At 38.4% G+C, this 27,934-nt stretch overlaps 1 protein-coding gene across 9 annotated transcripts in view; it reads right to left on the bottom strand.

Moving 5' to 3' along the window:
* FARS2 (phenylalanyl-tRNA synthetase 2, mitochondrial) overlaps positions 1 to 27,934 on the bottom strand; it is a 240,492-nt gene that overhangs the window by 152,529 nt on the left and 60,029 nt on the right. For all 9 annotated transcript variants that reach the window (XM_064663603.1, XM_064663572.1, XM_064663631.1 and 6 more), the window contains 2 exons: positions 20,535 to 20,694; positions 13,045 to 13,176 (listed from right to left, as the gene is read on the bottom strand). In XM_064663603.1, the coding sequence (XP_064519673.1) occupies positions 13,045 to 13,176; positions 20,535 to 20,694 (292 nt within the window). The remainder of the gene's footprint in view (positions 1 to 13,044; positions 13,177 to 20,534; positions 20,695 to 27,934) is intronic.

Genomic DNA, 27,934 nt, shown 5'->3' with positions numbered 1-27,934 from the left:
ATGCCTTAAAAAGCAAATAAAGCCCCAACACGACAAACCAACCACCACCAAGAAAACCAGTGAGTTCATCAAAGAAAGGTTTAAATGGATGCATTTCAGCAGCTGAAGAAGACACACTGCTAGTATATCTATATATTAATACTTTCTCAAAGCTATGATACCTACAGGTGTTCCAAGTCTGGATTGGTACCAAAGCATCATGTCGTGAAGGTATTTGCATGATGGCCAACAATAAGTGAGGAGTTTTCAGTAAGGTAGGACTCCTCTGCAGGAAGATTGAAGTCTAATAAGGCTAAGGGAGAGTGGAAGAGAAATGTAAGGTCTTGGGAAAACATACCTTCTTCAAGCCATCAGACTTTACAGCTTCAGCTTAAGGTTTTTCAGTTGACGTGTCCTCAAAAGAACAAAACCAAACCCCTCTAAGTTTCATTTAGAAAAAAACACCCAAACAAAAATAAATTTAAAAAAATATTGTGATTCCTTAGACCTTTTCTCTGTTCCAGTTACAGCTGCTCCCATGTCTCAAACTTCAGCTATCAAGAAACAGCTACTGCATCTTTTTTATTCCCTCTTTTCACCAGTGGTCAAGTCCTCATACTGATTCCTAATAGAGCATTTTATTCTAATCCCACCCTTAGCCTCACAATGACTCCTCATCATGCTTTTCATTTCTCCCAGAGGAAGGCTTCAGCTTCCATTTCACACCTCTGCAGACATGGCAAGCATGTCTGTACACCAGATTATCCAAACTAAAAGTGTCATTTTAAAAGAACAGGCTGGGAGTTGAGCAAGAAAACCAAAGTCAATGGACCAGGTTGCAGGCCATCAACAGAGGCCTTCAATCACCTGTCAAACACCTTTCCTGTTCAAGGCATAAGCCCAGAACCAGGAGTAAAGCAATGCCTGCGACAAATCCTAGCCCTCCAAATTCAGTGTCTTGTACAAGACTTCCACAGGTAATGGAGAAGAGAGCTGATGAGCTCATGCAAGCATCTCCCCTGCTGTCTTCCTTGACACAGTTTCCTCAGCTGTGGTTTGAAAATCATCTTGGGGTTGTCCTTCAGCCGCCAGCATACTTGCTGCAATTACTCTCTTCTGCTATGAAGCCTTTTGGGTGTCTCCAGGGAGCCTGGGAAGGCCCTTCCAGCTCTGTATTGCACAGATGTGTGGAACACATAAAAGAAATTACAGATTCAGTGTCCCTTAGTTCACCTTCCTTAAACTCCACCTGTGAATTGTACCTTCACAGAGCTTTTCCCTAACTTAAGGTGTATGCATTTTTCTTTAAGCCTCATGAGAACAGAGATAATGAAAGGGAGATGGGAGTAAAGCAGCAAAAAGGTCATTGTACGGGAACTCTAGCTTTTCAAATTTGAGACTTTCAAGGAAAGAGTTGCTGATTTTCTCTTCCTGCAGAGTATCATAAGGCAGCAAGAAGGTCACTGTAGGGGAACAGTAGCTTTTTCAAAATTGAGCCTTTCAAGGAAAGAATTCATGATTTTCTCTTACTGCTGAGTATCACACCTGCAGGTGTCATGGAAAGAAGACAAGAGGATGTCAGTGAAGTAAAGGAAGTGCTTTTTTTTTATGATTGCAACTGCGTTTCTACCTCTAAGAATTATTTTATTAATTTAGTCTACAAAACCAATGCTATCATGATCTCAAGCTCTGGGCATGCTTGTTGCAAGTGGCTGCTGTACCTTCTCTTCCTCTTATAAACCCAATGGTCAATATAATGAAGAACACCAGAAGGGGAGAGGTCTCTGATGGTTACTGATCCATGAAGAAGAGGCAAAAATGTGAGATCATTCTTTGTCCAACATCAGAACGCCAACACAGGTCTATAGGAAATGATTGGTTGCACTACTTCTGGAACTGCTTCTAAACTTGGTGAAAGATGACCTGAATTTCCACCTATCTCATCTTCTAATTGCACTCTCCTTTGCTTTTTTTTTAATACCAATTGCTTAAAAGTACGTGGTAGAAACTCCAGGGCAACACCGGAGTTTATGAAAGGTGTGTAATGTAGCAATAATTAAAAAAACCCAAAACCAGCCAGTCACCAGTCATGTGTATGTAAACATTTGTGTACACCAATGATCTTGCATACTCCTCTACTCTTCCTCTCCTGTTTTTAAGACTTAATGCTTCTGTGACAGCCACACAAAGATGACAAATACAGAACTATTGATGGGACAACCATAAAAATCACTCTATTTTCTATTCACTGACTTACAGTCATATCATATTGACAGCTTCTTTCTCTCTACCCCAGGATATACAAGAAATTATCTTTCTACTATGATCCTTTTGTACTGACTAACTGTACAGAAACAGCACAAATTACACTTCTTTTGAGCTAGAAACCAGTCCACTCAGCATCACATGCTACCAGAACAAAAGAGCAGCTTGTTCCTAGTCCCACTAGGACAGCAGCTCATAGAGTCACTTTTAAGAAACCCAGATACTCACCTGTGCATCACTCTCATTACCTGGTTTGTACTATAAAACCACATACATGGTACAGAACAACTTAGGAAATCTACAGAGGATAATACAACAATTTTCTAATGTTTGCTTACAGTTTCTCCAATCAGCCATATGCAGAACATGGGCAGTCTGCTCAACTTCACTAGTGATCTGTGAAAGCTGAGAGCAAGGTAGGCACAGTAACTTTTGTTTAAACCACTGTACGATTAAGTGAATCTTCAGATGGCTTAAGTGAGCTCTAGCTTCCTGTTCTGGAGTGACTCTAGTAAATTCTCACTTTCTTTGTTCCTATTGCTCATGCACCTATGATGTGCAAGACCTGTAACCTTGAGTTATTAAATCTTCTCTGAACTTTAGCCTGCAAGGAACTAAACAAACAAATAAAAAACCACAAGAGAGGCACAGGACAATCTTGCAAGCAGAGCACCCTAGAGAAAATAAACTCTCCTGTGTAAGGTGAGCTGCCACCTCTTACTAAATAAATAAAAATAGCAGCAGCAAGTGTAAATACAGTTTTCCTTTCTAGGATCACCAGCTTTTATTCAGTAAGACTAGAAACCAACTTAGCACTTGTAGAAGTGACTAATTCTGCTCCTGTCTTGATTGTGATATGATAGGTTCTAATAGAGTAGCAGAGACATCCTGGCAATTGTAGCTTCTGCTGTGAGCCACACAGTAGTACTATATTAAGAATATATTTCTCCAAGATGAAAAAAAGGAGTCCAAGTCAGGAGTTTATCTTTGACTGTCACTTTTGAAACATGCTAAGCAAGTCTGAATTAATATGAGAAAAGGATTCTCCTCACTGTACTTTTTCTTTTGGAATAATTCATTACCTAAATACTTTTCAAGCAGTACAGTCAAAGTCCTAGCTGGAGTCTCTTGACTTAAGTAGATCCTACTAACTTTTCGTCTCTTACTACTATTTTATGTCAATCACTGTTCTAAAAGAAACTCAATAAATCCACTTTAATTTCTTTTTAGCAGACAAAGCTCTGAATTACTGTGCCAGTGACAATCTTTGTCATTAGCATAAAGAAGACTGGTACATTTGAATGAGCAATTCAAACTTCAGGGCTGGAAAACATATTTTTTGTTACTTTTTCATGTGTCCCCACAATTTTAAGATAAATAGGAAATAAAAGTTATTGTAGGGTGAGGAGTTCAACAGCTCTAAAACTGTATTCACCAGCTTATGGGCTTTTTATTCATTTGTGTTTTTTTTCTTGATAAAGCCAACATTTTGACCCAGGGAATATAGAACTTGGCTAGATTTTCAAATATTCAACTAAAGTTTTTAAATAATCCCAATGTCCTCAGAAGCAAGGAAACAAACAAGTACTTTCCCCCCTCCACTTGGCCAAAAACAAAACAGGTATAAGATGACTTCCACAATTACTTCTTAAATTCCATTTGTTGTTACATACAAAAGTTTCCTGGGACTCTGCCACAGTACTTAGGATCAAACTTATTATTGATGCTCACTGCATAGTCATCAGAATACATAATTTATAGCATCCATTCTGTTCAAGAAAAAGGAGACGTTGCTTTAATATCTATTAGTAATCTGTCACTGTTATTTACATGAGGAAAAGTGTTAATAAAGGTTGGCATTTTTCCCCAATTCATTTCAGGTATAGCAGCAAATCCTGCACAAAACTAGCTGGTACATTGCCTGGAATGGGCTGTCTCCTCTCCCTAGCTGTGCTGCAGTTGCCTTCCAGCAGCATGGAGGTGCCAAACCTGATCTAGGTTCTTTCCTTCCTTCTGGAAAAATGTTTATCCTTCACAGCATTATCACCTCCTTCTGAACACCTTTTTATTCATGTGTTGTAGGTTTTATCCTCTCTACTTCTTGTAGAGAGGGCCTGTTTAAGCATGCTAAACAGGAAAAGTAAATCTGGGTATCTGAAGATGAAGCCCAAGCAAAATTGAAAGTAAGTTACTCTTAGTAATACAAGCCAAAATGGCACCAGCAGGGCTGAGCTATATACTTTTACAAAACTAGAATTTATAATAACATGAAAGGTTATTCGGTTAACAGGCGGTAATTGACAGAGAAGTGGTGGCCCAGCTCTGGCTCTTGAGCTGTTCTGTGTTTGCTTACATGCAATTCAAACAACAGTCTCCAGACAAGGCTCGCTTGCGTGGTCAGCAATGGATCAGTATGCACTGGCACACGGACAGCTGGGCAATCCAATCTTCTCAGTCTCCGGCTGAAATGAGCCACGAGAGGCTGGTGCCACTGGCTCAGCCTGGGCTGCTGCCACAATCACGCTGTCAATACTAGAAAACTGCTTCTCTCCCTCAGCTATGCAACATGCTCAGGTTTTCCCTTCCCCACGCCTTGCCCTCTAAAGACACATGCCTCATTACTCACCTGGACACACTCTGATAAATGGCATGGAGTTTGGGAGGCTTACCACCCATACGCTACCACTAGTTTGTTATTTTCTTAATACAACGGCAGAGCAGAGAGGGGGAAGAGCTGCTCATTCAGCCTCCAGTAGGAGACCTGTGTTCGCCCATTCCTCTCACCAACTACGAATCTCAAAGACAAGAAATGAGGCACAACAAAAACACCCTAACCAAGACCTCCCCCTCCAGAAATGAAAAATCAAGTTTGTATTTGCAACCTAGTGAAAAGAAAACACTTCCCAAGATGCTTGATCTAATCTCAGATGAACTGAAACTGTCTCAGCTGATCTCTGTGTAGCAGAGTCAGGAACAGTTAGAGGCATGCCTGTAAAATCTCTTCTCCAGCCTCAGTTGGGTAGTCCTGATAAATGTCCTGGGAACAGCAAAAATGAATATTGCAATGCAACAAAAATACCCACAGGGTATCCTAGCCTGATGAGGAATTATATTAGGCTCATTGAACCAACTCCTGGCTGATTAGAAGCATTCAGCATTCACCACATAACAGTGTAGTAATTCAATAGTATTATTTAGCTGTATTTTCATTTGCATAAATAAAGCCAAGGGAAACACCTTCTCTGTGCTATAAATTGTTGCTCTTCAAGGTTTTTGAGAGTAGCACTTTCTTTTACTTGGGAGCTGCTTAATAAACTACATTCATCATTATTTAGCCTTCTCTTGTGTGTGGTGCTCTAGTCCTCCTGCTGCATCCCAAGGAGACAAATCATAGTGAATTACTAAACCTTTAATTTACTTTTGATTAAAAAAACTTAAGGGAAGGAGAAGCAATACATACACATGGGCAAACTGCTTCAAAGGCAACAGAAACTTTGGAATATGCAACTGTGTATCTCTTTTTTTCTTTTCTAGATTCTGAATGGACTAAAATCAGCCTCACATATGCTAGGGGGAGCTTTCATTCACTCAATGGAAAGACGTACCAGTCAGTCAAATAACCACTCTCACTGGTTTCAAGGTTTGTGTTAGACTGAGTTAACCCTGCTTCACATACATTTTTATGCGTGAGAAAATGAAGGATGAAGACAAAGTAGTTTTCTAAATTATGAAGACAAGGAACTTACATACCAACTAAAAATGTAGTCTTGCACCATGAAAGGGAAATTACCCTCTAAATCTACTGACATTACTACTCTTAACAATAAGCTGGAAAAATCATATGGAGCCACAAACTCAAATGGCCATCCAAGTTCTATAACTACTACTTACTTCCAAGACTCAATCCTTTACTTGTTCTCCTGCAAGATACTCATGTAAATAAATAACACATTTACCAGAAATAGGTATAATAGAACTGTCATTAAATGCAATACTGTATTTGTTCAATATATACAAACACTACAGACTGGAAGCAAGCTTATATTAATTCTTTTGAAAAACCCCAACTTTAACACAGATAATGAATCTGTCAAAGGTAATAAAATCAGAGAAAGCAACATTTCAAAAATTTTATAGGTTCCTCCTGGATGAAAAACTTGATGAAAAAACAGTTTTAAAAACAGATCTGTAAATGAAATAGAAGACAACAGGCAAAGTATCTTGATAAGAAAAAGGGAAGGGCAAAGGAAAAGTTTAATTTTATAACACAACACACACATGAGACCTGGTGGTGTAGCCATAGGTAACAGAACAAGTGAATCAAATAACAAATGAAACAGTGCACCCTTTGATTGATGGGAGTATCACCACTGTATAACTCATTTCTGTGTTTTGGCTTACTTATCAAGGCAAGACTAAACTTCCTCACAGTCACTTCAAAAGAAACCAAAATAAAATCAAACCCAAAAGGCAATCTCCATCCAAATGCAGGAAATAAACTCTCTCCAATTTCTTCTTTGAGTGGGTTGAAAGGAGTTAGAAGAAATAGCTTTTCTATATAAGAGTCACTCCAATTTTAAAATACATGCTCCTTAGAAACTTGAACCTCCAAAATCCTAAGAGTCCAGATTTAATCCTGCCAAAATTTAAAACACAAACTACAGCCCAGCTCTTGTGTATATACGTAGCAGTCCTGTATCTATTCCCTTTGCAGTACTGGGATGCCTAGCAAACCAGCACTTAGATTTGCAATCATGAAGAAGGGTGGCACTAATTGTTAGTCTAAGAAAGTGGTTGATATTTCTACTGTCTCCTGCTATGGATGATTCCTTTACAGTCAAGAGATGTGGTAGTCAACTAAGAACAGCTAAATTACCCCTCCCTACCCCTTAATTTACAAGCTAAGAACAGCTAATTGCCGCTCCACACCCCTCAACTTAGGTGAGTGGGCCTTAACTCTTTTGCTTAAGTGTTTTGCTGACAGCCACCCAGGTGACTACAACCACAGCTCCTCTCCTTCAGACACGCTGAATCACCACAGATTTTTAGTGAAAATCAGGTTATCTGCAAAATTACTTATTCACTTTTAAACTGAGCAGCACTGTCTTGGGTAAACACATCTCTGGATGTGCCATGGACATACATTTGTGAGTATCTGTATGAAATGCTGCAGAATACAGATAAAAATTCAATCATATCTTTTTATAAAAGCCCACAACTCCACACCAGCTCCATGTCTGACTAAGCAAAGAAAAATTTCAGTGGCTGCCAGCTCAACAGAAGGTCTCTTAACTTAGCCAGATGTGGCAATCAGTTTTTCTGATTTACACTGTGTGTGTGTGTGTGTGTAGAAAACCACACAACAAAACTAAAACAAGCCAAATATGTCTCACTCTGTACTTAATTGGTCATTGATTTGTTTTATTTGTCTCACTCTATTGGTTTTTATACATACACACACATAAGCATTTATGTGCAGATGTAAATCACTAGGATGGATAGAGACAAAGGTGACCCAGGAGCTCAGCTATAAAGCTTGCATTCAACTCCGGTTTCTTCAACAGGCTTCTTCTGAGATCCTTGGGAAGGCAGCAAAATGGGGATGCTTCCTAATTTCCCTTTAATTTTGTTTCATCTGAGACATTGTATCTTTGTGAGATAATCTTCAGGTATCTGCCTAAACTAGGAGACTCTGCTCCCCCTGCAGCCAGACATAGAAAGAAGTTGCCCGGAAGATGGACCTACAGAGCCCCATACATTCAAAACACAGACTTTCTCTCTCTCTTGAGTATATAAGGACTGTAAGAAAGCTAACTTTAACTAAGGCAGCTAAACTCTTTGTCTGCAGTGTGCATGTGCATGTGTGCATGCGTGTCAGCTTCCCATGCACTTCAGTTCCAATGATGGCACTTGCCTAGCTCATAATGGTCTCAGGAAAATAAGCAGAGGAAAGGCCGGGAGATTCAAGGTACTTTGGTAGTGTGGTTGCATAGAAGACACACAGTGACCTAAAATGACCCCTGAGAGGTTTGGTATGGGGAGCTGTGAAGCTTACACAGCATAGCTAAATCGCTTTGAAGGAGCCAATCCAACAGCTTTACCTCATGTTCTTGGGAGGCCCCAGGTGCCCAATACACCAATACCTCTGTAACTTTAATTTCACCTTGAAGAGTTTGAGGAATGTATTTTAAATGCATTATATTTACCCTTATACACTATATCCATGTAGACACACACAGCGTTAACTATTTCAAGGTCCCCGCAGAGAGCTGTTAGCAGAGACAGAACATGGGCCGGCATACTACTGAAGCCACATGCACCATCTGCTCAAACATTTTAATGTAATTTACCAGGCAAGAGCTGAGCAGGAAAAAAAACAACAACTAGATGAAAGATATTACATTTCCCCTTCTCCAAAACACCCCCTGCTGCTTGATATATGAACCTAACTCACCTATAACTAATATTTGATTTAAGAACATATTCATAAATTTAAAAAAAAAAACCCAGTTCTGTGCCTGCAAAGTAACATTGACATAATTTTTCAGTTAACTACTAACCTGCTGCCCATGGAGAAATATCCAAATTCATAATCCTTTTGCCAAAACCAAGAAGGAGTGGACAAGTTAAGAACTTAAAAGTTGTTACCCCCCTCAGACAGCAAATGATGTCCTTCAATAAATGAGTAAAGAAATCAGACAGCAATTTTGATGATCTTCAATAAATCAGTAAAGATTTATTTACTGCAGCATTGAAGTCAAATAAGTTCTACATGTTAAGACTTCTATTTGGCTGAAGGTGGCAGCCCTGGGCCAAGCACTATTCAAATTTTGGAAATAAGTCCTGCATCTGATATGTTAAAGGGGATTCCAAAGACTTATACTTCAAGAATCAGATTTCATGACAAATAAGCTTCAACCTTTTAAAACAAAAGCAGTGATTTTCAGAAGTTATGACAAACTCCTTCTGCTGTGTTCAACAGTATTCAGGAAGATGTTTAGACAAGGTTAGGAATTTTTTCTTCATCAGAAGTACTCACAAAATTAACAAGAGACTAGGAAAACTATCTTTGCTATAAATTCAGGATATTACACACAATTGGGAAACCAGGACTACCCAGCAACTTTTAAAACTGTAACTGTGTGTAAGCTGTTGACAAGTAGCTCTCTTCATAGCCTCACTGAAAGCCCAGTGCCTGCTCATTTCCTTGCTAATGCCATGCCATCTCCTACTATTCAAGTTGGAAAGCTGACATTTCCTTTTCCAAACCCCTACACCATTCCCTACTCCTTTCAAACTGACAAGTAAAAACTTTAAATGTGTTATATTTATAAAATAAAATTGTTTTTTAAGACTGTAAATATCAGTGTTTCTTTCTGATGTGGAAGGTAGAAAAATCTACATACAGCAGGAAAGTTTTACCAATTCCTCTTACTGGTAGCCTAAATACAGCAGTCTTCATGATTCAGAATTTTAGGAAATGAGACCTCAGCCTGAGCTGCCACCCAGAGCTGAATGGCTGGCTGTGTGCCAGGATGCTTCAACCACCAGCCAGTGATCAAAAACAATCTACAGCAGTCATCATACCAAAACCTCCTCTCTCTTTCGACTCAAGGCTCATTAAAGGTCAACAAGGAAAATTAATATTAAGAATTAACAGAAAAGGAAAAAAGAACCCTAAAGAAGATGCGGGCAGGAGTGATCATGACTATCAGAACATATGGATAGGCTCCCACACAGGGAGGGACTGTCTGACCAGCACCCTTTGGCTTCAAAAGAGGTCAGTGACAACTGAGATCTAAACAAATACTGAGTGGCTTAAACAAGGTAAAAGGAAACATATTCACTGACTCTTCTTGCATGAGAGAAGAGCTCTAACGGCAACTCTAAGTTGCTGGTCAGAACAAAACCAAAGTAATTCCTCATGCAAGTTATGCAACTTCTTGCTACAAGACACTGCATAGAGTAAAGGTTTACTAGGATTTGAAAAACATTTTGACAAAGAAATGGAAGAATATTCCACAATGACTACTGAAAACAAACATTTTCAGCTCAGGAAACAGGTAGCTGAAGGAGCATACCAGGGAAGGATCAGCATAATCATGCCTGTTCTACTCATCTTTAGGCACTGGCTTGGAACATCATTGTGATAGAGAGATGTCCTGGACGTTGGATGGATCTGGTGTGCCACCCTTACATTATTTTATGGTATACTTCAGGAGTTAAAAACATCACGAGAAGTTTTACCAAAAAGTTAAGGAATTCTTTTTTTTGTTTTGTTTAGTTTGGTTGGTTGCGGGGGAGGGAGTGTTTGCGCTTTGGTTTGGTTTGGTTTTAAATGATCTGGTTTTTAGTCTCATGGTTTTGAGGTAAACTTTAGTTCAATTTTCTCACTTCCATCCCCAGCTACCATATTCCGCAATGCTGAGCACTGAGAACATTGCCATTGATTTTCATCAGCAAAGGATCACACCCTAACTGCTTTCAATTTCACAGTTACTAAGCAACACTATGTGATCACAGCCCCCGAGTAAGCAACAGCCTGTACTCAAAGGTTTGAACCTTAGAACTCCATATAGACTTGGAACTTTAGCACCTATCGATGAACATCAGCTTTGCAAATCTTGGGTAACAAACTCTTGAAGTAAAGAAATAAATACCTTGGGTGCTGTTAATTGAAATTAGCTCTACTGAACCACAAAATTTCCTTGTATCCTCATCATGGTCCTAAAACTAAGAATACTTCCTACAATACTGCAAAGTTTCTGTATTAATGAGAATAAAAATAACTTTTCCTATATCAAAATTTATACATAGCACTCCTATTAAAATTATGTATTTAGGTATAGTCTAGGACGAAAAACAAAGCATGCAAAAATGGGAAGTTAAACAGTGCAATAAGCTAGATTTTATACTTAGTGAAAATTGATTATAAAAATTATCTTCTGTGTTCACTTTATACTGAATACTTACTCTAGTTTAGCATCATCAGACTTAGGGGAACATGTAACATCTTTCCTGACAAGTCAGTGCATCTTTGCAGTAGTTCATATTTTTTCAACAATTATATAAAAACACTGTCATAAGGTATATGTTTTTCTTTTAAAATAGCAACTTTCACTGTTAAAAAATAGTAAATAACACCATATACTCAATTTTATTTGTTTTAGGAGGCTTTCCTGAATGCAAACAACTGTTAAAAAACAATCAATAAGTGGACTGGCTTTAGTGGAAATGGTACTTGCAGCCTTTAGTATTTGCTCATCTACACACCAAGACAACACAAACCTTGTTTGCAGTTAACATGGAAAATCTGAATGGTCCAGAAGACTGGATCATTCCCACTACCCAGTGAAATGACAAGCTCCCTTGGCAAATCTTGATCTGTGTTAACATTTTAATAATGTGAAATTTCAAGGGTGAGAAAGTGCTATTGAAGTCCCCACATAATAAAGTTACCAAAAAAACTGGTGTAGAAAGGACTTGTGTTTCGTGTACATCCATTCACATACACACACACAGATGTAAACAGTCATTGTTTTGAGGCCACAGCTTAGCTCTTCTTTCATCTATTAAAAGAACCTAAACTTAAGAATTGAGCAACATAAAAGCTTTTCAAGAAGAAAGCCTGGACAGTGGTCTGTTACATCTGATGGAAATAATATTACACAGCAGTCTTTCACTTCTAAGGCTCATTAGAAGCTCTATATTATATTTACCACACCATGAAAACAATAACCTGAGAAAGAACATTAGCATAAATCATTAATTCATTGGAGAGAAACTCTGGAAGAGGATATCTTTTTAAAAGGAAAATGATCACATTAAAATACATGTGAACTTTGAGGAAAACAAGCTGTGCCAAGTAACTGGTGCCAAAATTAAGTAATTCATAGTTATCATACTTGGATTTCAACAGGAGGAATTTAGACCATATGAAAATACAACAACAGCTTAACAAACCAATGGTAAAAAATTCAACTGAGTATTAACTTGGCTATCTGAAAGCATACTTGCTTTCAAATCATATTCCAAAAGTCTTCTGTACTTAATAAATAGTACTGGAAGATACTGAATGACAAAGATCTGAACACACGCAGTCTGTCCTACGCTAACGAAGAATTACCTATTCTCAGCAAATGAAAAAGCAAGCACACAAAATTTTCCATTTAGACATAAAAAAATCCACCAATTTCTCCTCTCCTTCTTCCATACTTATAAATTTTAGAAAGCAAAATTGTCAGGTGAAATTTCTGCCTAATAATTTCAATTAAAATAAATGATGTGCTCTTAATGCAGTTTGCAACTACATAAATAACTAAATCAAGAAGGGAAACAAAACAAAGGCAAAAATCTACCTACCATTTACCCAGTGACCAAATAGCAATATGAAAAATAGCACATTCCTCTTTCTATACTTTAGAGACACAGGAGCACTTTGATATTCCAAATAATAGGGGATGTTATTTGCTAATGATACTTTAAAATCATAACTATGAATGCACTTGACACCTCTTGGAAAAGAAAAACAAACCTCACAGTCTAATTTGCAGGTTCTCTTTTAAAGCTGACATCTGTCTGTCTCCTTACTGTACAAAATAAAAGGCAAGCTTTCTGTTTGCAGGCTCCAGATCACTTGCTCAGCTGTTACTCTCAAATCACAGCATGCAAGGGCTGCGTTCCACCTGAGGGATATGTCTGTGCTCACCAGGGTAGAAGGGGACATTTCAGACTGTGAAGCTGATTGCTCTGGAAATGTTTGCTAACAGAGATGTCAAAGAAGGAAAGGAGTTTCAGTACCTGAGTTAACAAGCTGTTGCTCCATGACCCCGCAGCCCAGGACCTCCATCCATTCTCCTTGGAAGTTGATCTCCATCTCAAAGGAAGGGTGAGTAAACGGAAAGTAGCAATCTACCCATCTGACTTGTAGTCCTGTAGCAGTGTTTAAATAAATAAATAAATATTAAAGGGTGTATGCATAAAAGGCCATCCCTCCAACCATCTGTAAAACTTGCCCTTCAACTAATGACATCAATTACAGCAATCCAGAGAAAATAAATAGCAAACAAACTAATTTACAACAGTCATGCAAGGCGATAAATCTTAAAACCTGTGGAAAAAAATGACCATGTCTTTTCTAATATGAAAAATGCTTTGTGCAATTCAAGCACCCTCTGAAACCAAATCAATCATTTGTCAAACTCTAGCAACCACCTGGCATGGAACAAAAGTGAGCCAAGATCATGGGAAAGTCAGTAATTCTGTTGTTATTCTTTGCACCAAGAAATTACTAACTGCTTCTTACAGGAAAATGCTAGCTGAGTCTTTAATTTTTACTTAGTATTTCATGGATTATCTAGGCAAGTAATTTTATTTTAATCAGAACCTAATTAAAATACAGAGCTGTTCTCTCTGTATAGGTTTATATATGAAAGTTCAAAATAGATATTAATATACTCAAATAGAAATATATATGCACAGAGTTGTACATTATTAAGGTATGCAACACACACAGAGCATTCTGGACCCAGCAGATGAGTCTAAGAGAAAAGCATCACTGGGTAACTCCCCATCCTCCTCCCCAGCTCAGCACCTCTGCAAATGCCACTGGGTAGAGTGAGGAAATTCCCGGCATCTCAGAGCAGAAGAGCCAGAAGAGGACAAGGTCTACACTGCTGCCAAAAGCAGAGTATATTTGATGAGCCTTAGTTCTTCTAATGATTTACAGAGGCTTTGTTTCACTAAATAATTTTTTCTAGCTATTAGGTGTCAGGAAAGAAGTCTCAGAAACATGAACTGCAAAAACACAAAACAGAACTGAAGTGCAAAATCTGTAAGCTAATGCCTTAACCCCAAGCCCATCTTCCCTTCAGTTAAGCCAAATACTAATAGTATTAGGATCATTAAGAACCAGGCAAGTCCAGTTTTGAAAATAAGGGGCACAGCAAAAGTTGTTTGAGTGACAGTACCTGTTAACATTCCTGGTTTGATTTTCAGGCTTTTTTTGCGTCATTTCATAAAAGGAATGTGAAACATCAAATCACATGATTTATACTGAAAGTTTTTCAAATAAAAATATTTTACGTAGCCTCAAGGATTAGATTTTCTTTGACTACTTTTGAAACATCAAATGTGGCTACAGAAACTGAAAAAAATAAGCTACAACAAAAGTACATGCATGACCAAAATATAAAATACTGAATAGTTACAGGGAACTTTTCTAGATGTTATGAACTTTCAAGTGGTGAGGGAGGTTTAAAGATAAATACACTGGTACTGCTAGGTTTTCTTTTCTTTCTTAAAAATTAACCTAAGGAAATTATATGAAAGATAAAAAAGCTTTTTGATAATTTTACACACAGAACTCCGAAAACTGGAAGTATTTGCAATCAGACCATTCACCGTTGTACTGTGATTTTAGCAATCATTTTATTGGGTTTTTTTCCTGCATAACAATAAAAAAAATACATAGATCAAAAGAGTTATGTGTATATAACAGTATGGTATGCAGAAAACATTTTTTTAATTTCCTGATCTTGGCATTTTTAATTCTAGGGCTGTACAATCCTGCATACACTGTAAAGCCATACGCATATAAAATATTTTCATTTAGCTTGCAAAATTTGGAACTGTAGCAAAGACACTGAATATTCAAGTAGTTTTGTGTTCAATAACAACATTCAGATAATGGTTTCTTTTTAATCCTCTTATTACTTCGAAATGAAGATTTGGGGAAAAAAGGGATATCTCAGCTCTTTGTTTTTAATTAAAATAAATTTTAAGAGATAAAAAAAGAATTTAAAGCTCTTTTTTATTTTTGCATTTTAATGCTTATTAGTACTTAAGAGGCTTTTGTTTTAAATGCGAATAAGCAAACAAACAAAAATCTGAATAAACCAAAACAAATTCACAATGAAGAAACAACTCTCACCTTCATTCTGTTCTCTAAATTAATAGTAAATCCCATATACCACAATAATTTTATTCATACAGTATCATGGCCAACTGGGAATACCTTTGTAGTTTATATTCGAGTGTTCTTTCAGACTTTTGGCTCTAGAAGACTTTACTGAAATGCTGAGGGTGCTCAGCCTTCGGCAAGATTAAGCCTTCTAACCGCATTTCTATAGACTGTCACAGAATAAATGGGTACATTTATTATTTAGATACGAAATATTGTCTTGGTGCTCAATATATTCCCAAGGAATAAAGGGCATTGCTCATACCGAGCAAATTAGACCACTAAGGACTTAAGGATTATGAAGATTAGGCTTTCTGTAGTACTGTATAATTTAACTGATTAAGCCTAATTTATTTCTTCATATACAGCCTATGACATGCTGGCAAAAATTGATCTCTTTCAAGAAATTTTAGAAGGCCAAGAGATGCGTGACACAGAGTACAATGCTGAATCTAACCAGAGACTGACCACTAGATACAAACTCAGCAACTTCTCCAGTTCAAAGAAATTACTTGTGTTACCAGAGGACACCCGCTCGTTTCAGAGCCTAAAAGTGTTCACGGGAGTCCTCCCAGTAGGCACATGTCCATTAGTAACTGTGGTGGGTTGACCCTGGCTGGATGCCAGGTGCCCACCAAAGCTACTCTATCACTCCCCTCCTCAGCTGGACAAGGGAGAGAAAACAAAACGAAAGGCTCCTGGGTTGAGATAAGGGCAGGGAGAGATCACTCACCGCTTAGTCACAGGCAAACCAGACTCGACTTGGGGAAATTAGTTTATTACAATCAAATCAGAGTAGGATAATGGGAAATAAAAACTAAATCTTAAAAACACCTTCCCCCCGCCCCTCCTTTCTTTCAGGCTCAATTTCACTCCTGAATTCTCTACCTCGTCCCTGCCAGCAGTGGGAACAGGGAAGGGGGGCTGAGGTCAGTTCATCACTCCTTTTCTCTGCTGCTCTTTCCCTGCTCCAGCTGGGGTCACTCCCACAGAAGACAGTCCTTCATGAATTGCACCAGTGCAGACCCCTTCCACAGGGTGCAGTCCTTCAGGAACAGGCTGATCCAGCAGGGGTCTCTCACAGGGTCACAAGTCCTGCCAGCAAACCTGCTCCAGCATGGGCTCCTCTCTCCACAGGGCCACAGGTCCTTCCAGGAGTCTGCTCCATCATGGTCCTCCCATGGGGTCACAAGTCTTCTCTGGGCATCCACCTGCTCCAGTATGGTGTTCTCCAGGGCCTGCAGGTGGATCTCTCCCCCATGGGCCTCCATGGGCTGCAGGGGCACAGCTGCCTTACCATGGTCTGCTCCACGGGCTGCACGGAAATCTCTGCTCTGGTGCCTGGAGCACCTCCTGCCCCTCCTTCTCCACTGACCTTGGTGTCTGCAGGGCTGTTTCTTGCACATGTTCGCATTCCTCTCTCTGGCTGCATTTGTGCAGGGTTTTTTTCCCCTCTTTTAAAATGTGTTATCCCAGAGGCACTACCACCATTCGTGACTGGCTCAGCCTTGGTCAGCAGTGGGTCTGTCCTGGAGATGGCTGGCATTGGTTCTGTTGTACATGAGGGAAAATTCTGGCAGCTTCTCACAGAAGCCATCCCTGTAGCTGCCCTGCTACCAAAACCTTGCCATGCAAACCCAACACAGCAACTTATATGTCACATCTCCAATAAGTATGGAAATAGTGAATATTTATTGTTATTTCTGAATACTGAATCAAGGTAAGGAACTGGTCATAGCCTGCACTGAAGAGTAATGGTGTTATCAGATATTAAGCTAAACAAGTGCTAGCCTAATTGAGTCTCGTAATGAAAAAGGCTTGACCAAAGGCACTGAAAAAGAAAGGAGAAAAGAACAAACACATTAAAGCAGCCTCTTGCTACACTACAGCACAGAAGCAACAAAGCCTGGGACCCAGATGGTCTTCACTGACCAGAAATTCTCTTTGTTCCTGTGAGGATTATTTTTAGACATGAGGTTATGGGAGAAAAAGGAGAGGGGCATAGGGTGGGCGCTGGGAAGCACAGAAGGTATCAAACTGCGGCCTCTTGAGGTGAGCGTCAATTTGTAACTACTCTGCACCTCGTTGTTGCAGATAATTCATCACACTTGCAGCAGGCAGGAGCTGGCTGCCCATAAACCTACATTAGCTCACATTTTTCAGAAGTTATTTGCCAGACCATTATGTCCTCAATAAATGATTTTTTTTTTCTTTCTTTTTAGACTCCTTACACCTACAGATCTCCATGTACTCAAAGGAGGTATCAGTACAACAGAGTTAAAAAGAAGAAAGAGCAGAACAACATGTTTGATTTAAAAGACGTCCAGTGGCTGTTCAGTGAAAACCAGCAGCAGCAAAGCCATCAGTCAAAGCACAGCATCACCCACTCTTCTGCCTCCCCTTACCAGTGCCTAGAAACTGGGTAGATAAATATGGGACAGCAGTGAATTTTGAGCCATTTCATGTAAAGCAACAAATCACAGAAGTAACACACAATCATTCTTTTCTATTTGCTATAGTAAGATTATTTCTGAATCTCTCAGGCTCCAGAAAGCTTTTGACAAACTATGGAAGGGTTACAGAAAGAACTGTAATTGAGAAGGACTAACTAACTTTATAGAGAAACCTAAGACAGTTTATCTTGGAAAGCTTTATTACAAGGTAACTTAAATGAGATATAACAGAATTCCTACACTGATAATCTGTATGGGGAGATGGAGGTGTAAGTTAAATTACGGGATTTCAAGTGTACACCTTACCTAGAGGTAATAGAGGAAAACTAAGAATGTGATATCTAGGTGTAGTATTTGAAATAGCTTCCTGATATCATAATCTCATGAAAGAAACTAAAGATAACTACTTGTAGAATGCAAAATCAGACGTGGTATACCACTAGAAAATCTCATAAATAGAACTGTCTTACACTGTGAAGTATTTAAGACAGTTCTTTGCATGATCCAGATCTTTCCCCCTCCATCTAATATCTAAGTAATTCCTTTGTCTGTTGTCAAAGCCAGAAAGAAATAAAAAGACAAACTTTTGGAATAAGTGTAGGTAAAGAGTCAGGTAAAGCAAAACTGTCTCATTAAATATTATGAAAACTAACCTAGAACAATGTAGAGGAAAAACATTGGAAAAAAAAAAAAGGTCAGGTCAATGATCTGACCTTTCTGCAGAAATCCTACAGGGATCCTCAATCTGTCATCAATCTGACATGGTAAATTCCCAGAGACGTACTGCAGAAGCACAACTATCCAATTCCAGGACTTCAGGGCACAAGCTAGTTTATGCAAAATTAACTTGCACAGCAAACAATCTACAATCTAAACAATCTGCCTATGAGTAACCATTGACTGTGTGATAACGTAACATTTCAATAGCTCACTGCAGCAATGGTCATGCTGTCCTGCTAGAAAAGATGTGTAACTTCACTACAATATTCTGCTGACAACACAGCCTGTAAAGAACACAACTGATGTGAAGTATAAAAGGAATGAAATTTTTGCTTTCAACAGAACATGAGGTCCTACGGAATGCCCACACAAAGGAAAAATACAGAAATTTCCCAAGAGCAATAGACATAGTAAAACACATTTGAAGATTAAGTTAAAATTTACAGGTGTTGAGACAAAAAAAAAATTATCAAAAGTATTGTGTCAAGAGTAAAACAGAAGCTAAAAGATGACAGTAGTCAAAAGAGAAATTTATTTATGTGTGTCCTGAGACACTTGCAGTGCACTGATCTCATACACCTAATGCCTAACATGAAGTTTGCTCTCTGAATACTATATTCAAGTATTTCCATGAAATGTGGGGGGCAAATATATACATATATATATATAATTTCATTTTAATCACTAACTACATCTTATCTTTGCATTTCAGGAAAAATGTAGCTGGTATAGAAATGGAAAATCCCTACAGTAAGAAGGTGGCATCTACTTTTAGTCTGTATGTTTAAAATAATTTATTAATATATTTTTAATTTCTTTCTAGTTACTGTGTGGACTGCAGAAGAACTGCCAGCATGTTGAAGCCTAAAGTGTAGCCTCTGTCAACAGTTAGAGAAGGATGAAACTGCAGCCTGAGATATCACTAATAACTCCTAGAAGTTGTTCACTTTAAACAACATCCCCAGCATCTGAGGTTGATCTAAAAATATCATTCTTACTATTACTCACTTTGATCCTAATCTTGTATGTTTCAAAAGACCACTGTTCAGTAAAATACACCCACAAGAAACTCTGAACTGAAGAACTTAAAAATTTTTGTTCAGGTGGAATAGAATAAAACCAGAAAAATATTCAAGAAATCATATATAGGACTTGGTACCATTATCAATCCACTCTTGGAAATACTGCTCTAAGTGCAGTAAGCATCTTAAAAGACCTTTGAAAGTAGGCAAGATACATTCTAATACCATCCAGTATTTCCTCAACAGAAAAATGAATCAGCTCAGAATAGCAGCCTCCTTGCAAGGAAATAGCATTAATGTAGCAATTTTGACTCAGGCCATTTATAAATTCTGTTCCTGAAATTGAAAGCAGGTATTTCTGAGGAGAGAATATTTCATTCATATACATATTCATTACCTTTCCTCATCCCACTGTAAGTACCAAAAGACAAGTATTTTTCAGCTTGGCATGAACTTAGCAAACACCGTCTCCCCTCAGCTGAAAGGTTTAATTCATTTGCACATGGGAAACGCTCAAGGCGCTTCGTGTGTGTACACAGCAAAGCAGCATGTGCACATACATACCCCTTTCCCTGGTCCTGTCCATCTCCATGCTGCTGGTGAGAAGTGAAAATTGCCCTGCACCCTCCCCAGCAGCACTCAAGCTCTCACGCACCCCTAGATGCGATGGTGCACCCATTCCCTGTCCCTCCGGGGACACGGGAGGCTCATGAAGACAAAGCAAAGGGGGTCCTGCACAGCTTTGCACTGGAGCTAGAGGTGCCTCTCCTCGCAGGTCCCACACCGACAGGTCCGCCACTTTTACTCTAACACCCTGCTTCTGCCCGACGAGTGTTCGCAGTTGAGTCTGGCATGTGTCCCCACCTGTATTCATGCCCACTACATTACTCTGACATGCTGCATACCAGAACATTTTCACAAAAAATGGATGATTCAACACAGTGTTGTGTGCACCGGTATTTAGGAAAACCAAGAAAGGAGTGTGTGGCCTCTTGAAAATAATAATTTTTTTAAAAAATTCTGTATTCCAACTGTCAACATCACCCCTAAGCCTCCTGTTTGTATTTATACAGCAAAATGTGTCTCCACAGCCCAAGCAACTACAGCCACCTGGAGCAGTCCAGGAGAACCTACCGTCACCAAAGATGTGAGTCATGAGCTTTGTGAGCACTTGTTTCAGGTTGAACTCCACCAGCCTCACTGCCTCCATGGTGTGACACTCTTGCTTGTGGGCAGTGCGATGGCCTTGCTCGAACAACTGTAAACCTTCGCCATCTTTAATGTTGGAGAACAACTACAACAGAACAAAAATACCAGTGTTTTGCATCGATGACTTTCTAAATGAAAACAGAAAACGAAATTTCACTGATTCAAGTGGAAATCTTACCTGCTAAGTCTGCACCATGAAAAAGAAACGTAAAGACTGTGATTTTATACAAATTCTGTTCACTAAATGCAGAGATAAATCATCATAAGAACAGAAATATTCAAACAATTAGATTTGTTTTATTTCTGTATACTGTATCTTCAAATAATATGATTAGCTACAGGAAAATATTAATTTATAAAAGAACAATCTCTCTTTTTCTGATTCTGTTACTGTGAAAGCTATCATGCAGAACAAAGTCCTCTGTACCATATAAGTAAACCATATCTCACGGCTTCAACTTTTTTAGTAACTGAATGATATAAAAGAAGTATCAAAACATCCAACACTTTTTAAAAGGTATAATCAAATTAACATTAAAAAAAATAAAAAAAAAAAAAACACAAAGCCATAAAAAAACCAACTAACCAAAAATCAAGAAAAAACCCCAAAACCAACCAAACAAAAAACCCACCTAAACAAAAAAAAAAAAAATCACTGGCAGTTTAATGAGACCTTAAGATGCTTACACTTGATTCATCTTGAGAACAGTTTACTCATTTAAGAACTACCACTTTCCTGCATATTCCCATACACAGCATCCTTTTTGTGTACAGGAATTTTTATCTATGGGGCATTTAAGGATTCGTGTTCTTGAGCTGGGGTTTCCAGATAAATTACAAAGCACATGGACAGCTCTTTTGGGATGTGACAGACTTGTTCTTTATTCAGAGGCTGCTCCCCACCACATCTGCTGCAAATTGAAGATTTCTGTTTCCTGCATATCCCTGCAAGTTTCTGGCCAGGTGAACCCAGACAGATACAAACCAGCAAATCTACATCCTCTCAGAGAGACCAATAAAACACTAATTAAACAGCATCATTGGAGGCTCTGTGTCCTGGGGAGACAAGCAGGCAGTTTTATACTGTAAACAGTATTTTTGTTGGAAATCCTTACAGCTGTACAAAAAAAAAAAATATCTGTTAAAGTCTGGAGAATAGGGAGAGTCAATTGTGAAAGTGTTTCTAGTGCCCTTTCCTACCTCTCCTCCTCCAGCTTCCCACAGTCAATCAAGCACACACAGAGGGAAAAAACATGCACCGAGATTTTCTTCCCATTAGGCTTCCCAGCATAACTAGCTCTTACTCAGGAGATGCCACGAACAGTGTGTAACCTTAACAATTCACAGATGCCTACAGAAGTTGTTTTAATTGCAGTTTGATGCCTTCCGCGCACTAAATGCTCTCAACAGAAAGTTCAAGTGAACCTCTGGTAGCCTACAAATGCTTGATATAATTAATTAAGACAAGTTTCTAGCACTTTTCATACAAACACAGAGCATGCCTGAAAAGTCTGAGTTTAGACAGCATGCAAACTAGCAGCAAAATGGATTGAAGGAATAGAAAAAAAATCCAGTAGCGTTTAACTTTTTATTGCTAGTCACAAGGAGACTGCTGGCAGCTTGAAAAAGCACCTCTCCACTTAATCTCCTTAGTGTGCTGCAGAAAACACCAAATAAAAAAGGAAATAAAACCAAATAAAACGATTCTCCATCAGTCAAAAATGCCTTTACTAACCAAAAGGCAACAGCTTGACAAAACTAGGCATTACACTTTTAAATAATAGATTCTTTATTCAAGTGCACCTGAAAGATTAAACCCCCTTCTTCCTACTGGCATTATTTCTGCCCTGGATGGAACAAGCAGATGACACCCACCCTATAACTAATTTGCTCTCAGCAGGACAGATTGGTCATCCAGCATGTGGTTTTGAAAGCCAGGGGGAATTCACAGAGGCCAGCATTAGCCCAAGGAGGATAATTGTCTTAGGCTCACCAGGTGGTGAATGGAGAGACACAGGCTTCCTCACAGAGAAACACAGAGTGGCTAAATTAGGTTCCTGCTCTGAACTACCCTATACAAGTAGCTATTTTCCTTTCTATTGACTGCCTGACTCAGTAAGCCAGAAACTTCCTTCAGGCAACAGAGATGTTTCCCCTTTTGACCAGAACACGCTCTATTTACACATTAGAAGGTACATTCACTATTTTCCCTATCAGCAGTATTTTTGGACACAAAACTCTTTTCTTCATTTTCCCCTTCATTCCTCCCTTCAGCTTAAAACTGGCTCCCTAGACCACCGTAAGAAACAGTCTGGACACTAGTCTTTAAAATACAGCATATGTATCAACAAGTACATAGAAATACTTTTCCTTACTGCTGTATTATTCCTGAAACATGGATGTTGTAATTACTGTCTTAAGCAAGATTTTATTTTAGTAGTTTATATCAGATGTGGAAATAAAACTTGTGCAAGAACCATTAAACACATTTAGCCATACTCCAGCCCTCTAACCTGCCTGAGTCTTCATCCTGCCAAACTAGTCATATGCACCATCTCCTTTCCCAAGCCAGGGTAAGTGTCCATGTGGCAGTGTACTGAGCCAGGCTGGGAGATGGGTCTGGTTAAGCAGTAACCCAGGAGAAGGGAAGAAACTGAGGGCATGAAAATGGTCAAGTTCAGCTCAGTAATCAAATATCAGCATACCAGTGACACTAAGAGACTTTCTGGCACATGGAACAGGGCTGGGCCACTTTAGGCACAGGTGTGATTCTACTCCAGTTCAGACAGGCTGTGAAAACACAGTTGTTGGAAAGTCCCCCAAAAACAGTCAGTGGCAAGAAAACAGCCCCCCTTACAGGCAGGCACCAAGATGCACTTTGGTATTCTCCATAGAGGCTCCATCAGCTCCTGTCAACTCCAGTGCAGCTGTGGATGGGGTTATACTGAGAAAAAAAAGATCCCTCACAGTTGTATTAATATTTATTCCCCACTTTCCATCCCCACTTTTCATTCAATATGAACAGCTTTAACTTATACACTAATTTCACTATTACAGTGATTGAACTGTGCTAAGTAGATCTCTTGGATTAGGAACACTTCAACATTTCTATAAAGCCAGGAAAGTCAAAGGTTGGATAAAATGAAGAATCACCTATGGTTGCTCCTTTTTGATGTCAATTTTTCTCAAGCACATATCTGAGCAAATGGAGAAAAAAATTATGAAACAAACTGGCATAAAACACTGACACATTCAAGACATCACATTTTCATGTACATTTATTCCTTCAGTGTACACTAAATTAAAATGCAGTATTTTATTGTATTGAATAAGGTCAGTCATTACTACTACCAGAAAAGAAATTTCCTGTAGCCATAAATCAAGCACCTATGTGTCTGTCTAGTGTAAGGACAAGAAGCTTTTTCTTTTAGTGAAAGTGTGCAAAACATTGAATATTGTGTCACCATGCAGAAGTTAAAAAAATTAATAATTACCAGGATTTAACAGCATATCTAATTATGCTGCATTACAAAGGAGCAGGAAGAAAGGAATTGAAGTGACCTAACCATGCGGCATGAAATTTACTCACAACTTAGTTCATAATAAGAATAAAATGATATTTGATAACATGTAATGGCAAGAAGATGCAGGGTTTTAATTGGACAAATACAAATGGAGCCATGCTCCCTCAAAAGCACATTCTCGTATTTCTCAGCCTGGCACAAAGGGCAGAAGTCACACAGGCGATTTAAATCAAGATCCCAATGTCTCCTCAGTCACTTGACAGATTTTTTGGTCTCACATTCCTTCATTATCCATACGTTTAGGATTCAATCCAAGATTAAGTGTCTCTTTATAGGACGGCATTCTGTCTTTCCACAATGCAGTTGTGTATTCCTCCTGCCAGTCATGCATTGATTAAGATAATGAATAAATCATGCTCACAGACAAAGCAGCATTTAAGATTATCTCTACATGAAGATCTGCATGTGGCAACACTTGACCTTGCCACACCAAATACATTTTGTCTCACTGGCCCCGATAAATGTCCCTAAAAATGAACCAACAGCTGCACTCTGAATCCACTTACTAAGAGTAAGCCATTTCCATAACATTTTAAAAGTGCTGTGGAACTCAAAACTCAACCAATGGATCATGAATGATGAAGATGATGCCACTCATAGACATCTCAAAGAGAAAACCTAATGTCAGTCTCAGTCAGCCTCCAAGATGTAAACCTGCACCCCAAGCCAGGCAATTTTAGGTACCAAAAAAAACCCCAACCCACTGTCTTCATGACAGAAGGCTCTTTATTGCATATCAAGAATTGGTTTGGGGAGAAAAAGGCAAAAATCACTTGAAGCCACAAGCTTGCAGGTGCTCACCTTAACTTCTACATCCTTCCATTTTCAGTCCTCCAATTACAGCAAAGAAAGGTTATTTCTATTGTTTGGTTGTTTGTTTTACTTAATGAAAATGCTTCTGGAAGCAAAGGGAAAACAATTGAGATGTCTCTGAACCATAAAGAAAAAGTAACACTGCTACAAAGATATCTGTTATAATGAGACATATATTATCGGACTCAGACTTCTGCTTCTGTGGCAATAGAAATTCCTTTACTTTTAAGCACCTTATACTTCCCAAATACATTATCATCATCGGTCTATTCTGGCCTCCAATCAGGAGGTCTGGAGACACACCATCTATAAAGCTGCTGCTTCTTTTGAGAACGCACGCAGGATCACTCTCGAGGAGAAAAGACAACGCAGAAAGAACCATGTCCTGTCGATACCACCTAAGGAGTCTTTCTGCTGTGCCTTTTGCAACCGGACGTGTCTATCTCACACTCGCCTTTTTAGCCACCAGCGCACTTGTAGCAAGTATGTGTAGAGCCCTTCCCAAATCTTTGTTCGCAAAGCCTAGCCAGGATGATGATTTCCCAAATACACTTGTAGATATTTTGCCCTTTTTTTTCCTACACAATTAAAATACCACATTGAATAGACTTAACTGCTTTATTCTGAACAGTATTGTTGGATTTATTTTTTTTTAGCTGGATGACACAAAGACAAAGTTCGAAAAAATATTTTACATAACATCTTTGCAATAAAAGATGCACCAGTGGTTTTCGAACTTTCTAGACCATGGACCACTATGAAAATTTCACAGACCTTCTGATGTCCTTCACTGTCAAATTTTCAACTAAAAATAACAAAGAATACAATTTGGGTCCTCAGACCAGTGAAGATCTATTTATTATGGCATGATTTATATACCACAATTGGGAAAATACTGAATACTACAATATGCACAACTAAGATAGACAACTGCAAAAGTGAAGTCAGTTCCACCTGAATTAGACAGGCCTTCTATTCCTACCACTCAGTCAAACTCCAGGAACAGATTCACCTCAGAATATTCTAGCAAAGTAATGCTGCTGCTCTTTTTCTTATCAAGGTGGCTCTGCTCCTGGACACCCTTCACTGCTCCTTGAGAGAAAGAGAGGCATCTCTAAGGCTCCTTGGGACTGATGCTTTGCTCACAACCCTATCCATGAGTCGCAGAGGGCTAAGAAGAGTACCTTTCCTTGGCCACTTAAACCTTCTAAAATATTTGTTCCTCAGTGCTCAGCTAATCATTGCTATTATGACTCCCAGTTACATACACGAGTATTCTCAAACATACTGTAAAAGCTCCAAATCACTACATATAAGAGGCTGATCTCTGGAACACTATAAGTTGATTTAAATTCCTTTACATGTGAGCATTAAAAAAGTGACTGAAGACAAGAAGGAGCTGTCCTTTGATACAGTGTCAGAGCAGAAGCACAGTGTCTAAAGCTGCAGTAGCATACAGAATTTTGGAGAAGTCAAACCTAAAGACACTTGTTTTGCAAGTGAAAACCTAGGATAGCACTTGATTTAACAAAAAACCAAAAACAAACAAAAAACTCCTGTAGATTATTGGTCAATCAAGTGTTCATACCTATCCCAAAGTATAAGGAAAAGGACAAAAGCAACTTTTTTTTTCTTTCTAACAATACAAAAGTATTATTGTCAAGGTATACAAACATGGGAAGATGAGGAAAGGAGTACGTATTTAGATGACAACCAGAAAAATCTCCTTTTATATTACCTAGATTAAGACTCTTTACATTTCAGGATATAAACACTAGAAGTTACTCTTCTTTTTTTTTTTTTTGCATTTATATAGAATGCTTTGGAGGAGTAGTCCTTTGTAACTGGAATATTTACCATTTTTACATTGTATCCTAAAAAAAAGTTGTCGTTTCCACCATAAACATTTCAGTGGAGAATAAAGATCTATCCCTACTACTTCTAGCACAAACATGCATTTCTTCATCTAAACAATCTGGTATTGACCTCCATTGGAACAAAGTTACTGAATAAGAGGAGCGATTCCTATGTTTTAGCATCTGTTCCCCTTAAAATTTATGTATAATTCAGTACAGACTATAAAACACCGTATGAAGTCTCCTTCCGATGTGTAAACATTTTTTTATATCAACTGAAAGCTGTTCATTGACTGCCATTGGGTTTATATTGGCTCCCTCTTCTGGCTGACATGCAAAAAGTGCAATTTACTGAGATTTTTTTTCTCTTTTCCATAAATTATGGAACTGCATCAAAGACAACAGCATAGCAGAGAAATAATTTCTTTTATAATCCACCCAGGAAAGTTAGCCAGTTCAAATCTGACTACAGCAGTAACAAAACTGCCAATCCAAAAGACTAAAAAAAGGGAAAAAACCATAATCCATAGAAAGGAAAAAAATCTAAACAACCATCAGAAGAAAAACAGGTATGTTGGAGGAGGATAATAAAAAAGAAAGACTGTTTGGGTGTACTGTTTAAGAAAAACAGTTCATTTTATGTTCAGATCTGAAGCAGATCTAGGAAGCTATTTTTGGCTCTGGTTTTAACTATTTATATTAGTTCATTTCTAACTGTTTTATATATTACATTCAGGTAATAATTACCTAAAATATTTTTAAATATATTGAAAACATGTCTAAATAGATTTTCAAATGTTCTTTGATAGCCAGTCCAAGGACACTTTTTAAAAGTTTATGAGAAATTTAAGCATGAATTATTCTAACTTTTAGCAATGAGTTAGTTTGGAAGATGTAATTTCTTTAGTACTTTAATATCTGCACTCAAACAAAGCCACAGAAAAGCATCAGTTACCTGCCCATCTTTAAATTATAGATTAACTTTCTCTTTAAAAAATAATCAACCAACCATCATGAAGCCAAAGAAACAAACAGCTCAGAAATATCTCAGAATAAACACTGTAAATTTGCC

Source organism: Pseudopipra pipra, chromosome 1, assembly GCF_036250125.1.
Source record: "Pseudopipra pipra isolate bDixPip1 chromosome 1, bDixPip1.hap1, whole genome shotgun sequence".
Lineage (NCBI taxonomy): Eukaryota > Metazoa > Chordata > Aves > Passeriformes > Pipridae > Pseudopipra > Pseudopipra pipra.
The sequence above is the reverse complement of the archived record's forward strand: the minus strand, read 5'-3'. Positions and strand labels throughout refer to the sequence as shown.